The sequence below is a fragment of the Chaetura pelagica genome, unplaced genomic scaffold, assembly GCF_000747805.2.
Source record: "Chaetura pelagica isolate M959 unplaced genomic scaffold, ChaPel_1.0 scaffold37, whole genome shotgun sequence".
In the NCBI taxonomy this organism is placed as follows: Eukaryota; Metazoa; Chordata; class Aves; order Apodiformes; family Apodidae; genus Chaetura; species Chaetura pelagica.
In genome coordinates, this window is record NW_009954567.1 from 6,198,772 (window position 1) to 6,210,009 (window position 11,238).

The 11,238-nt window shown below is 43.7% G+C and overlaps 1 protein-coding gene across 1 annotated transcript in view; it reads right to left on the minus strand.

The window, feature by feature from the left end:
* Positions 1-349: 349 nt before the first annotated feature.
* Positions 350-11,238, minus strand: part of CMYA5 (cardiomyopathy associated 5) — a 45,772-nt gene continuing 34,883 nt past the window's right edge. The window contains 5 exon segments of the mRNA XM_010005421.1: positions 350-632; positions 1,536-1,712; positions 2,773-2,872; positions 3,627-3,760; positions 11,176-11,238. The exon segment at positions 11,176-11,238 is cut by the window's right edge and continues 3 nt beyond it. Coding sequence (XP_010003723.1) covers positions 350-632; positions 1,536-1,712; positions 2,773-2,872; positions 3,627-3,760; positions 11,176-11,238 — 757 coding nt within the window.

An 11,238-nucleotide genomic window follows, 5' to 3' on the forward strand; every position in this document is an offset into this window, starting at 1 on the left:
AATGATGGCTTTCATATCTTGCAGTGAGAGATGCATTTATTTTATGCAAAGGTTCATCATCACCTTCAAAAAGACAACTATCACTGTCAGTATTTTCACAGGGAAATACATTTCCCCCACCTTTTGATGTTCATATCTAACAAAACTCTTTTCACCTTCAAAAGTACTCCTGTGTATATCACTAGATGCACACTCTACCTCTCTAGGCTCTGTGTGATCATGTGGCTGAGCAAGAACTACAATTACTGATGATGTGGGAGAGAGCTGTGTGTGTGGCATTCATCGGTGATGACTAGACATCCCTCCCTGGCACTCCCTTTCCACTCCCTGTCCCCTGACAGTGTAATTGTCAGTTTCCCTGGGAGCGGGAGGCGGGGGAATAGCTGTGCCTCACGAACTCGGGCGGCTCCATGCCTGTGCGCAGGGTAAGCACTCCAGACTTCTCCAGGGCAAAGGCTGGGTGAGCAGCATCAGTGAATCTGTGCCTGACGGCAAACAGCAACAGTCCTCTCTCTGCATTGAAGAACAACAGTCTGCCCCCGCTGTAATCCAACAGAATGCCAATCCTGGCCGGGTGTTCTGTCACATGGACGTCGCTCATCACACCGGTGTGAAGGAATCTGTAAAGAAAGCTAGGGGAAAAAGGAAGCCAGAACACAGTGAGACTCCTCATGGCAGTTTACCAGAAATAACCTACTGCTCTCTTGCCAGCTACGAACAGGTGGCTGCGTGCAGCAGTGTGACACATGGCAACTGCATCACGCTCAGTACACAAGCCAAGCAACTGTGGCATGCTGGAGAGCCCTGCCTGGCACGCTGATGAGCCCTTCCGATCGGCATCTTTAGGCTTTCAGCATAGAAGCAGACTTGCTTTTATCATATCTTACCACATGATATAATTATTATTCTATTCAGCTATATCTTTCTTACTACATGTCTTTGTGGGGATTTAAGCATGAGTTCTGCTTTGGCAAAATCCTTGGTATCTCAGATGTTCTATTTAGGTAGTTATGTTCATGCATCTATATAATTTCACACTAAGAAAGCACATTTGTTTAGACCAACAGCACCTTTACACTGGAGTAATAGAGTTATGTCTTACAAACTTCCAAACATCCAGCCCTGGCCAGCTGCCTGCCAGCCCTGCCACAGTGGCAGGACAAGGAAGGAGCAGGCATTCCCTATGGAGGCTTAATCTAAAAAAACCTGCTCTTAGGAAAATAAATACTTCCTGGGATTTTGTGAAGCAGTTCAGGACATGAACTTGGAGTGACAAAATAGTGGCAAAGGAGTTTTTAAAGTTTTATTCACTGGCTGGGTGAATGGCAGATTAAATTGAGAATTATTTTATTTTTAATACGCTTTATAAGAGTTTTCAGTTAAGAGGTCTAAAGTTCCTTTGTAGTTGTCCTTTTCTTGTTACTCAAGTTTGCAGAAAGAAAGCAGACAGATCCTTTCTGCTCTCATGATTCTTGAAGCTGGCCAGCTGTATTTACCTGAGGGGGAAGTAACTTCCCAGACTGACTCAGCTTTACCTCGTTTGTGTAGGGCAACACCGCATGCACCAGGAGGTATCAGTCAGCCCCAGAACACTGCTCCGTGATGTTGTCTCGTAGGAAATCCCAATCCTGTAGCTTTTGCAGCCAGAGACAACAATTTCCCAGTAATGACACCCCCGAGCAGGCAGCAGTTCACCCAAGACTGAAGGAAACCTGTTTGTGGAAGAGGTGTACAGTAAAGTGAGTGTGGTGGTAGATCAAGCACATGGTGATATTTCTTACATCATGCAGCTGCACTTAAAATTACTAATGGATTGCATTCTGTTCTTCTAAGTGCAGGGTTTTATTAAATATTTGAATGCTGTCACAGAGAATAATTTCACTTTTGCACTGAGAGGAACTCATCTTGAGGACTAAAAACTATGCAACATTAGACACAAGTATATGAAGGTAAAAAAAGGTGAAAAAGGTGAAGTTGGAGACAAAAAAAGACCTCAAACTTAGCAGGCTTTTACTAACTAGAGAGCATGGTTGATTTAAGCAGGCACAGTGACAAACATTTTGTGTGCATTCAGCTGTAACAGTTAAAAAAAAAAAAAAGTGTTTAAATCAGTAATACGTCATTACCTTTTAAGAAGTCGTAACAGTGTGGCAAAACTTAGAGAAGTGGACCTCTGCTTGTGATAGGACCTATGTCAGTGTGTTAAAAACCCCCACATGATGGATGGGTTTGTGATGAACACTGCTAACCTGGTACAACCATTCTAATGTACCCCAGGAGCACTTCCTATTTCTCCAAAGCCACGGATGCTTTAGAATATGTTACCAACAACACCCTCAGTAGAGGAGCAAAGTGAAAGGATGGATTACTTCTACCTACAATATTTTCAAGAGTAATCCCACGAATCTGGCCTCCCTGGGGCAGCAACAAGCTGCTTTGTGACTGAAGTGCTCTGAAGGATTAAGCCGTGACTGTGGACTGAGGCAAACACAGCAGTCCCAGGAGGTACCATTGCCTTTAACTTTCAGGAGGGTCCTCAGGGTGACTCCTCTCAGCAGCTACATCCATGCTCCTACTGGCTTCACTGAGACACTGCAGTGCTTGAACTGCAGGGGGGTCAATCCACAACATCCAGGGCCTACCTGACTGAAATGATTTAGTTCTACAAAAGCAGCTAGTGCCATGTGAAAGCTCTCTACAGGCAAAATTAAGAGAGTGAGGATCCCATCCTGAACCCTGCAGTGTGGTCATGCTCATCATGCTGCTACTCACCCAGTGAATTTGGCTTTCTCTGGCAGACAGATCATTGTTGCATTGGAGGAGATCTGCAAAGCGGGGTGGGCTGTGTCACTCAGCAGGTGAAATCGAGTCCCTGGTACAATTCACAACAGAGAAACACCAGTTCTGAGAGGCTGGCGAGGTTAACATGAGACAAATCAAACAATGTTAAGCAAAAATTACTGCCATCTTAGCTGGACAGAGTTGTGTCAGCTGGCAGGTAGGAGGGGCAGAAAAGTGGGTGCAAATGCAAGGACTCTCCCAAGCTGCATCCAGCTGGGGTCACAGTCTGTAATTCAGAAATGTAGCTGGGTGATAAAGAGGTCTTCAGTAGTCAAGAAGGTTGAATAATTTTCAATCAATTGCTTTTTCAAAATAGCAAATTTGAAAGTTGAGGCTGGTTTGGAAGAAACACACGATTTAACACTATTTATCTGGAAACCTTAAAGTTTCCACCATCCATTATGTTTTCCAAGCTGCTTTGCATGCTTCCTCATTCCTGAAGCCCCAAGTCCATAAGGTTTTAATTGTGGGGTATTTTTTAAAGATTATGGCACCTTTTACCGGCATTGCCAAACTCAAGCAAACTGAAGTCCCTGAGAATATTTAATAAATACATATCTCTGACAGAACTTGTTTTGCTTCTGAGGTCTCTTCAGTTCAACATTGACATAAATCTACCCAGTTCAAGAGAAGAAGTCCCTGACTGCACTAATTTTAATCAGATAAAATACAGTACCTTTCATCTTAATAACATGGTTACTCCCATATCAGAAAGTTCCATTATGATTCCCAGACAAAAACAGCATATTTGTCTGCTTTGCCTCTCTATCCCAATCATGATTTACCTTTAGTTGAAATGAGAGCTGCTTCACTTTGCTCACTCGTCCCAAAGGGGTTGACAGCTCTCAAGTAGAAAAAATAGTTCACATTGGGCTCCAGGGATACTTTCAGTTCAGGTCTCTTTATAACAGCAAAAGATCTGAAAATTTTAAAGATTTTTATACATTAAAATGTATCCAGATAACCAAACCAGGACAGAATATTTTATGCAAATAGCTAAGTCACCTAACAGTATTGTTGACTGCTGAAAGAACAGGTACCAAAGAGAATCAGAAAGGTGAACACTTCAAGCAAACAACTGTAGGAGGTTCAGGAATTTATTTGAGGAATTCTCCTTGCTTCATTTGGCAAATTGGCAGGCCTTTGTCCCTGGTACCACCTTTTAATTTAGCACAGTCCTTGAGTGTAAGGCTCACTTCATGTTCATTTTTGCAGCATAAGTCTCCACATAAAATACAAGCAGCACATAATCAAATTCTCATCCGCCTCCTGTAAAAAGGCTGCATGACAAGCTGAACAAGATTCTGAAGATTAATTCAGTTGCATGACAGTGAATGCATTGCTGATGTTTGTACCGATCCAAAAGAGTGGATACCCTTCTCTGAGGCTGCACAGAAGCCATGCACCTCCTACCACAAACCTCTTGCTCACAAATTGCTCATCAGCTGAGACTTGGCTCTGTCTCCCTCACGGTGCTGTGCACTCTAACAGGCTGGTTTTGCAAGAGGCAGCAGCAGGGGAACTACCGTTGTACCATGCCCTGCTTTGACTATGTCTCCCCTTTGTGGTGCCTCAAAAGCTCCAGCCCTCACATCTTCTACTGCTGCTGCCTTGACACACTGCAGGGAAGTGAGAGTCAGCACCCACTCAATCTGCTTCACAGGCACTTTGAAGTGTCAGTGAAAGTACTTTGGATGGCTAGAAAGATGCCAATTTAATTCTATATGTTGTCAAGAGTACGAAAGATTGGTTTAACAAATTCTCATACACTGAATCCTGATTTTCCTCATTTTTGCCTTTTATGATAATGGCAGAGTCACACAGTACATACCCACCACATTGTATGCCTGCAGGTAAAGACTGTTTATCTGTATAAGTTTGATAATTTTATCCCAGAAATGCTTCTAGGGATTTTCAAGGTATTTAAATTTTAAAGTGTAATGCAGGTCTTTCGAGATAACCTCCCTGTTCTCTGCACTGAAAGACAATAACCTCTGTGGTGTCAGAAAGGGCTGGAGGTAAGAGTCCTGCTCTGCTCTCTCAGCCAAGTCACAAACAGGAGACGTGCTTTTGGAGAGCATGCAAGGACCTTGCCCTTCCACCCCGGGTTTGAGACTGCAGCCCAGAGTGGTCTCCCTCCTCCTGGTAATGTCTCTCTGAGGAAATAGATTAAAGAAATTACCTTTTCCAGCACTAATTATTGTGGCCTCAGAGGAAGTAAGGCAGGTAAATCAGCAGTCAGAACAAACAATTGCTGTCCATTTGTAGTGACTGTTTTTCCGCATATGTCCCACCAGAGAGCAGTATAATCTGAAGAATAATCAGTGCTCATCCATTAGGATTTTTCCCTGCCTCTGCTACATTTATCACACGAAAGTAAAATCCCACAGCCCTACGCACACCAAATTCCTGCAAACACAACACAGAGCTTTGCACCTAGGAGGATGGCATTCTGGGGCAAGACTGATGCTTCTTCCTTATTGGTTTGTAGCAAGTTTTTGTTGTTTTGTTTTTTTTTTTCTTTTTACTGACAGCTGCCAATAAAAGTGATTGAAAACACTGAGAAAGAGCATTGGGTGCTCCTGGGGTTTTTGTTTGTTTGTTCGTTTGTTTCCCACTTTGAAAGGACTTCAGAGTGTTTGGGGCTCTTGCGTGATCAGTGCAGAGCCCTGCTACCTTTGGGGTATGTGTTACACTAATTCTGGTGAAACGAGGTAGCAATCCTACAGCTTGCCTCACAGTCGTGACTAACCAAGCCCCTGACCACGACAGTCCTGCAGCAAGGCAGGCTGGTCTGTTCTCACTGAAGGGTTCAGGGAAGTGGTGGAAACTGATTAATTTCCCAATGACAACCTGAGATCTTTAGACTTGAAAGAGGAAAAAGGCACTTTCAAGTATAGGAGACAAGAGAAAAAAAAAAGAGGAATGGAATTAAAATACAAGGTGGGAACTTAACAAGGAGGCAAACATAAAAAAGGTGAGAAAAAGGAATATAATGTTGAAAGCAGAAGCATGGGAAAAGAAGTGGGCACCTAAGCTTTGAAGAAATTCATTCACACTTCCTAGACAAGTCTTGCCCAATCTGTTCCTTAAAAGCCCCATTCTTACATTTTCGGTGCAAATCTGGAGCACAGACCACTAGGAAGAAGTTTTGAGCCAGCAGTCACAAGTGACTTGAAGGGAGGGTACACTAAGATGATCATCAGAAGCTGTTTGTGGCAACGTTTAGGCTAATGTATCCCAAGCACAGTTATGCCCTGTATATGGCACTTTATTCTCTGTTCTGGAAAATGCCATGTAAGTCAGTGTCCTTCCAAAGACAGAGATTTTTTTTGCCATGAAGTATTTAACTGATGGTTAGTTAATAAAAGACAAAATTGTTCCTAAATCCAAGTGGACAGGGACATTCTGGTGTAAAGAGTAGACCTGGGGTGCTCATATTCTGGACCCTGGATCTCAGGTGTTCAGAGGAAAGTTTGAGTCCAGCCAATTGCAGAATAAGGTCAGCCATCATAGCTTAGACTTGGGCCTCTTTCAAATGCAGAATTCTCCAAATCAAATCCAGTGGCATGTTTAAATCTGAGCGCAATAGCATGTCTCATTTCAGTTTTAATAGTGAAACAGAAATCCCTGCACTTTAAGCAGATATGGTCAGTAAAACAGTGATCAGATTTTGTAAAGCATTGTCTGCTTGGTAATCTATTTTAGTCAGTTTTAAGCTGCCTAAGGATATGAGCCCATCAATTTTAGCTATGATTAAGGCTTAAAAAACAGAACCACTGCTGCCAACTAATGAAACAGAATATGCCAACAAGAAGGAATTTAATTTTCAACAATCTCAGCCATCTCTGAGATCACATGAGGCTGCATGCAAAGAAGAAATAGATGTTGCTATCACCTCTCTTTCTGTTTGAAGGATAGAGTGAAGGGAGAAAGGGAATACTGAGGGCTCACTAGCAATCACTGTTGTTTGTCATGCTTTGAGTTGACCCTGCAATCAGTGATAAAAAAGTGAGGATGAGGAGAAGCTATGATTACTATTTACCTTACAGGATACAGGTCATGCACAGGAGAAGGGAAGGGAAAATGCACCCTGACTATGTTGGGGGAAAAGCCTGACTAATTTTCAAGTCCTTGTAAAAATAATTGCAGCTAGATCTTCCTCAAGGTCACCTAAAGTATGAACCACATTATTTTGTTCAGAAAAGAAGAGAAATCCACCTACAACATTTTCTATGTCAGCTGTTTTCTACTTCAAAGACACCTGTCCACTTCACAGATTATTGGAAATGTAATAATGTTAACATCAACAAATGAAGCATTCTAGCCTTTAGCCTAAGTGTTATAATATTAGCAGTGTTCCCACAATGTCTTGGAATTGTGATACAAAATTGAGTGCATAGAAATTCAAGAAATATTTGAAGTTAAATATTTGAAGTATCTCCTCTTACACCTTCTCTTTATAAGAGGAATCTCTAAGTCTCCAAATGCCATCTCCAAATTTCAGGTACATGTTATTCAAAGTAGAACAGAAAGGAGTTACATGTTTCTTCACCTTTAAATTGCCATGGAATATTACAGTAACAGTTGTTTGCTAAAGTTGTGATTTTCCTGGCTTTAGGGAAATGTGATGCTACGCTTTGATAAATGTTTCTCTCATCTGATTAATTTCAGGGAAACAACATCTAGAGGATATTTTTTAATACTGCATGAACCCAGCAAATGATACACTTTGCAGTGATTCAGAACGCCCCCAGTGCCATAATTGTCATCTCCACCGCCAAGACCCCACTGAAACAGCACCTCCAGACCTGTGCTGGTAGCACCAATGCAGAGTTAGAGCTGAAAGTATGTAAGCTTTGCAAGGTACCTGTAGAAGCACAGGTGGAAAAAATCTCTTAAAACTAAAAATAAAGAATAAATAGCTCTGAGTTTTCTCTCAGCTGTGCTGCATACTTCCTTTCACCTCACTCTGTCCCAGCTCTGGCTCTCCAGGGGTTAGATCACCAAAGCAACACCTGTAATGGTCTTGCTGCTATCTCAGATGGCAAGCTCAGCACAGCCAGAGGGGTGGAAGAGTCTCCATTTTCCACACCTTGTTTCCTGAGCTGGCAGGAAAGTCATGTGAGCAGTGCAACACCAGGGAGGTTTGCTCTCCTTTTTCCAGCGTTAGACCTGCTCTGTGGGTAGACACAAAATCTCAGTCCCCAGCAGTGCTGGCCTTGCGCGGGCAGAGCTGCTGACACTCAGCACCTTCCACTTCCACCGTCTCACTGCGCACGGTACTCATCTCTGTCTCCTTGAGTCTTACAGATTTCTCATGATGTGATACACGGTTTCCATCTGAACAGCCCACACACCTAATCCCTGGACTGCATTTCTCACAGTTTTCCATCTTCCACCCACACCTACATTGACTTCTCAACACAAAGAGGCTGAACGCTGAGAAAATAGCAGAGCTCTGGAAGCTGAGAGAAAATTTTAAAGACTCATAAAGATTCTGGAAACAGAATCAACACAGAAAGGAGTTTTGGAACCACAGCAGCAGGCCAGAGACTCGTTCTTGCAGAAGATTTAAGATGGTTGTATATGAAATGATATCCCTCAGGTGGCAAGCTGACCAGGAGACCTAACCCAAAGGGAAAATATAGTTATTTAAAATGACATTTAGTATGAAACTTTCAATGAGAATTTGTTTCCAGATGTTCTTAAAATTCTCTCCCTGGGGAAGTTGGACTGCTCCAAGGACTTCCTTGGAGATATTCAAAAGCTGCCTGGGCAACTGGCTCTAGGTGGCCCTGCTTAAACAGTAGGCTTGGACCAGATGGACCAAACTCAACCATCCTGTGATTCTTTGACATACTAAAGGCCAGCCCAGATCAGGGGCTCCACAAAGGGCTCTAGATGCTCTATGGGGGTATTTCTCCATGCCTGCTCTCTCAGCAGTGTCCCTTGTCTTGGATGAGGTCCCAGAATTATATGTGCAAAAGCAGCCTTGTGGGATGGGACCACACTGCTTTCTCCAGGACTTCTCTTGGATGTCCTTCTCCCACTTCTATTTTCCCACTGTGCCCCCAGTGACAGTTGTATGAACTTTCCAGGGTCGCCAAGAAACTCATTGGAACTCCCACCCAGGGGCTAGGAAATCACTCAGCCATGGGGCTGCTGCAAGCATGAGAAGCACAGGCCATCTCTCTAAGGATTCCATGTCTGGCTAATGCCCAGGACGACTCACTCAGGAAACCTGTGAAGGACAAACTCCAATCTTTCAAGGAAAGCAACCAGAAGAAACTACAGTATTTCCAGGCATAAATGCTCCTAGCTGTGCATGAAGACAGTTTCATTCTACCTGACATAAGTACCACATACAGGAATGTCAAGCTCCCTTACATACTTCCAGAAGGTAGTTCTTCCCACAATATCAGCTACATACATAGTACTAACTAGCCCCTTGGGTGTCCTGGATGGGAGAAATACAGGCAGCATGCTTCATGTACCAGTGGGCCCTTTATTTATTTTTTTTTTTAAATGCAAAAATTAAAAAAAACCCCACCTCTGTCACTAAAACATCATGTGCTGTTATAGAAGATCTTGAGGTCAATCTCAAGGAGCTTGTTTTTGAAAAGGAAAGAGGGTCATTGCTTTGAGGGAAAATAAGTGGTAAAATATGATCTTGACACTGTAAAAATACAGAAGTTTAAACTGTAGCAATTCTGAGAAAAATCAGTATTTTGTCCTGTGGGAATTTTTCACACTTGCCCCAGTACAGGCCCAGCTTCTACCCACAGGGAGGCCAAAAAGTCAAATGTGACCCAGTATAATTATAAACACGTTATATTTTGCACAAGCTCACTTGAAAAAGAGAATGGGTCTGTTCTGGCAGCTTTTTGCCATTTATCACCACACAAGTAGTGCTTGGTGTTATCAACACCTCGCTTACAGATTACAAAAAACCAGCATATTTTATGGTTCAGTTTTTTCAGGAGAAAAAGAGTAAACTCCAGCTAACAGCAAAGAAATTTGAGGGTAAACACACAGCAGAGATTTTGGGAGCAGCTTCATATCCCTGACCAACAACTTTGACAGGTTTGCAGGGACCTGATGGCCTCATGAAATATGTATGAAACAGAGCAGGTCATGGCTGTCCTCTGAGAGGCCAGACAGGTGGTTAAGACCTCTCCTTGATTTTGTTAACACAGCACACTGGTATTTGATGGAAAAAAACAGGTCTTCCAACCCTGCAGAAGTGTTGTTATTTGGTTGTTTGGTTTTGGGTTTTTTTTTTAATATTTAGCCTACTTTTGTAAGGAGCAAGGTGCATATGATTTCACTAACCTACTTGTCTACTAGAAACCTGTGAACCCTTTAATCCCCTTCACTAATTTTGATTGTAAGGGGTGGAGGTCTGCTCTCTCTAGCACATCTACATGAAACCCATGTGAAATAGCCCCTGGGTGAAGACCCTGATCAGGCTCCTGGGAGGTAAGGACAGACTATCTCAGCTGGGCTGAGGTTCTTCCACAGGGTTCCATATAGCAAGTCACTCCCCATCTCCCGAAGCTTCTCAGACCTCTGTAACTGTATTTTGCTGGAATATTGCTGTCATTGATTTAAAAATAAACCAACCAAACCCAAGCCCCAAGGACATACAGAACACCACATAGGTTTCCCTGTACTTCAACCCAGTGCATGATTTCCCTGCTCACTGGTACCTCCATCCCCACCCTCTCTCCTTTACACAGCACAGACACATAGTTTAGGAGAAGCCAGAGAGAGCCTGGTATAAGCAGACATTGCCCTTGATTTCAAAGCTTCTCTTTGGGTTCTTTGTGACCTCTGAGGCATGTCCCCAGGGTTGTGCAGCACTCAGATGTGCTTTGGGAGGGATCTGCCCACACATCCAGAGAGTGCAGATAGGTAGCCAACATGACCAGGTCACCCGTATCATCCTCAGTAGAGAATAATTTGCCCCGAGCTGGCTCTTGTCTTGTTTGCCACAAAGCAAACTAGGCCAAGTGCCTCCATCCTGCTTCTTTCCCTGGAGCTTGGTTGCCTGCCCAGGGCAGTGACTGCTTCCCTGGCCAGCACAGCCCTGCACCTCCTGGCTGATTGCAGGCAGCGCAACATCTCCAGGGGTTGCACCCCAAAGGAAAGGGATCGCCCAGTTAAACGGAATAAAAAGGAAGCGTTTTCATGCCTCGGCCTGATCTCACAGATGAGCGTCTGTCCTGTAAGCTCCCCAGCAGGCAGAAGCAGACTCCCTCCTCGGGAGGCTGAAGGCCCCTTGGCAGCTCCTCAGCAGCTGCCTGACCCCACCGAGAGCGCGGCACTGACCTGAGACCCTCTCCTTCGGGCGAGTGCTTCCGGCAGTACTCCAGGGTGAAGGACTCCGCCGAC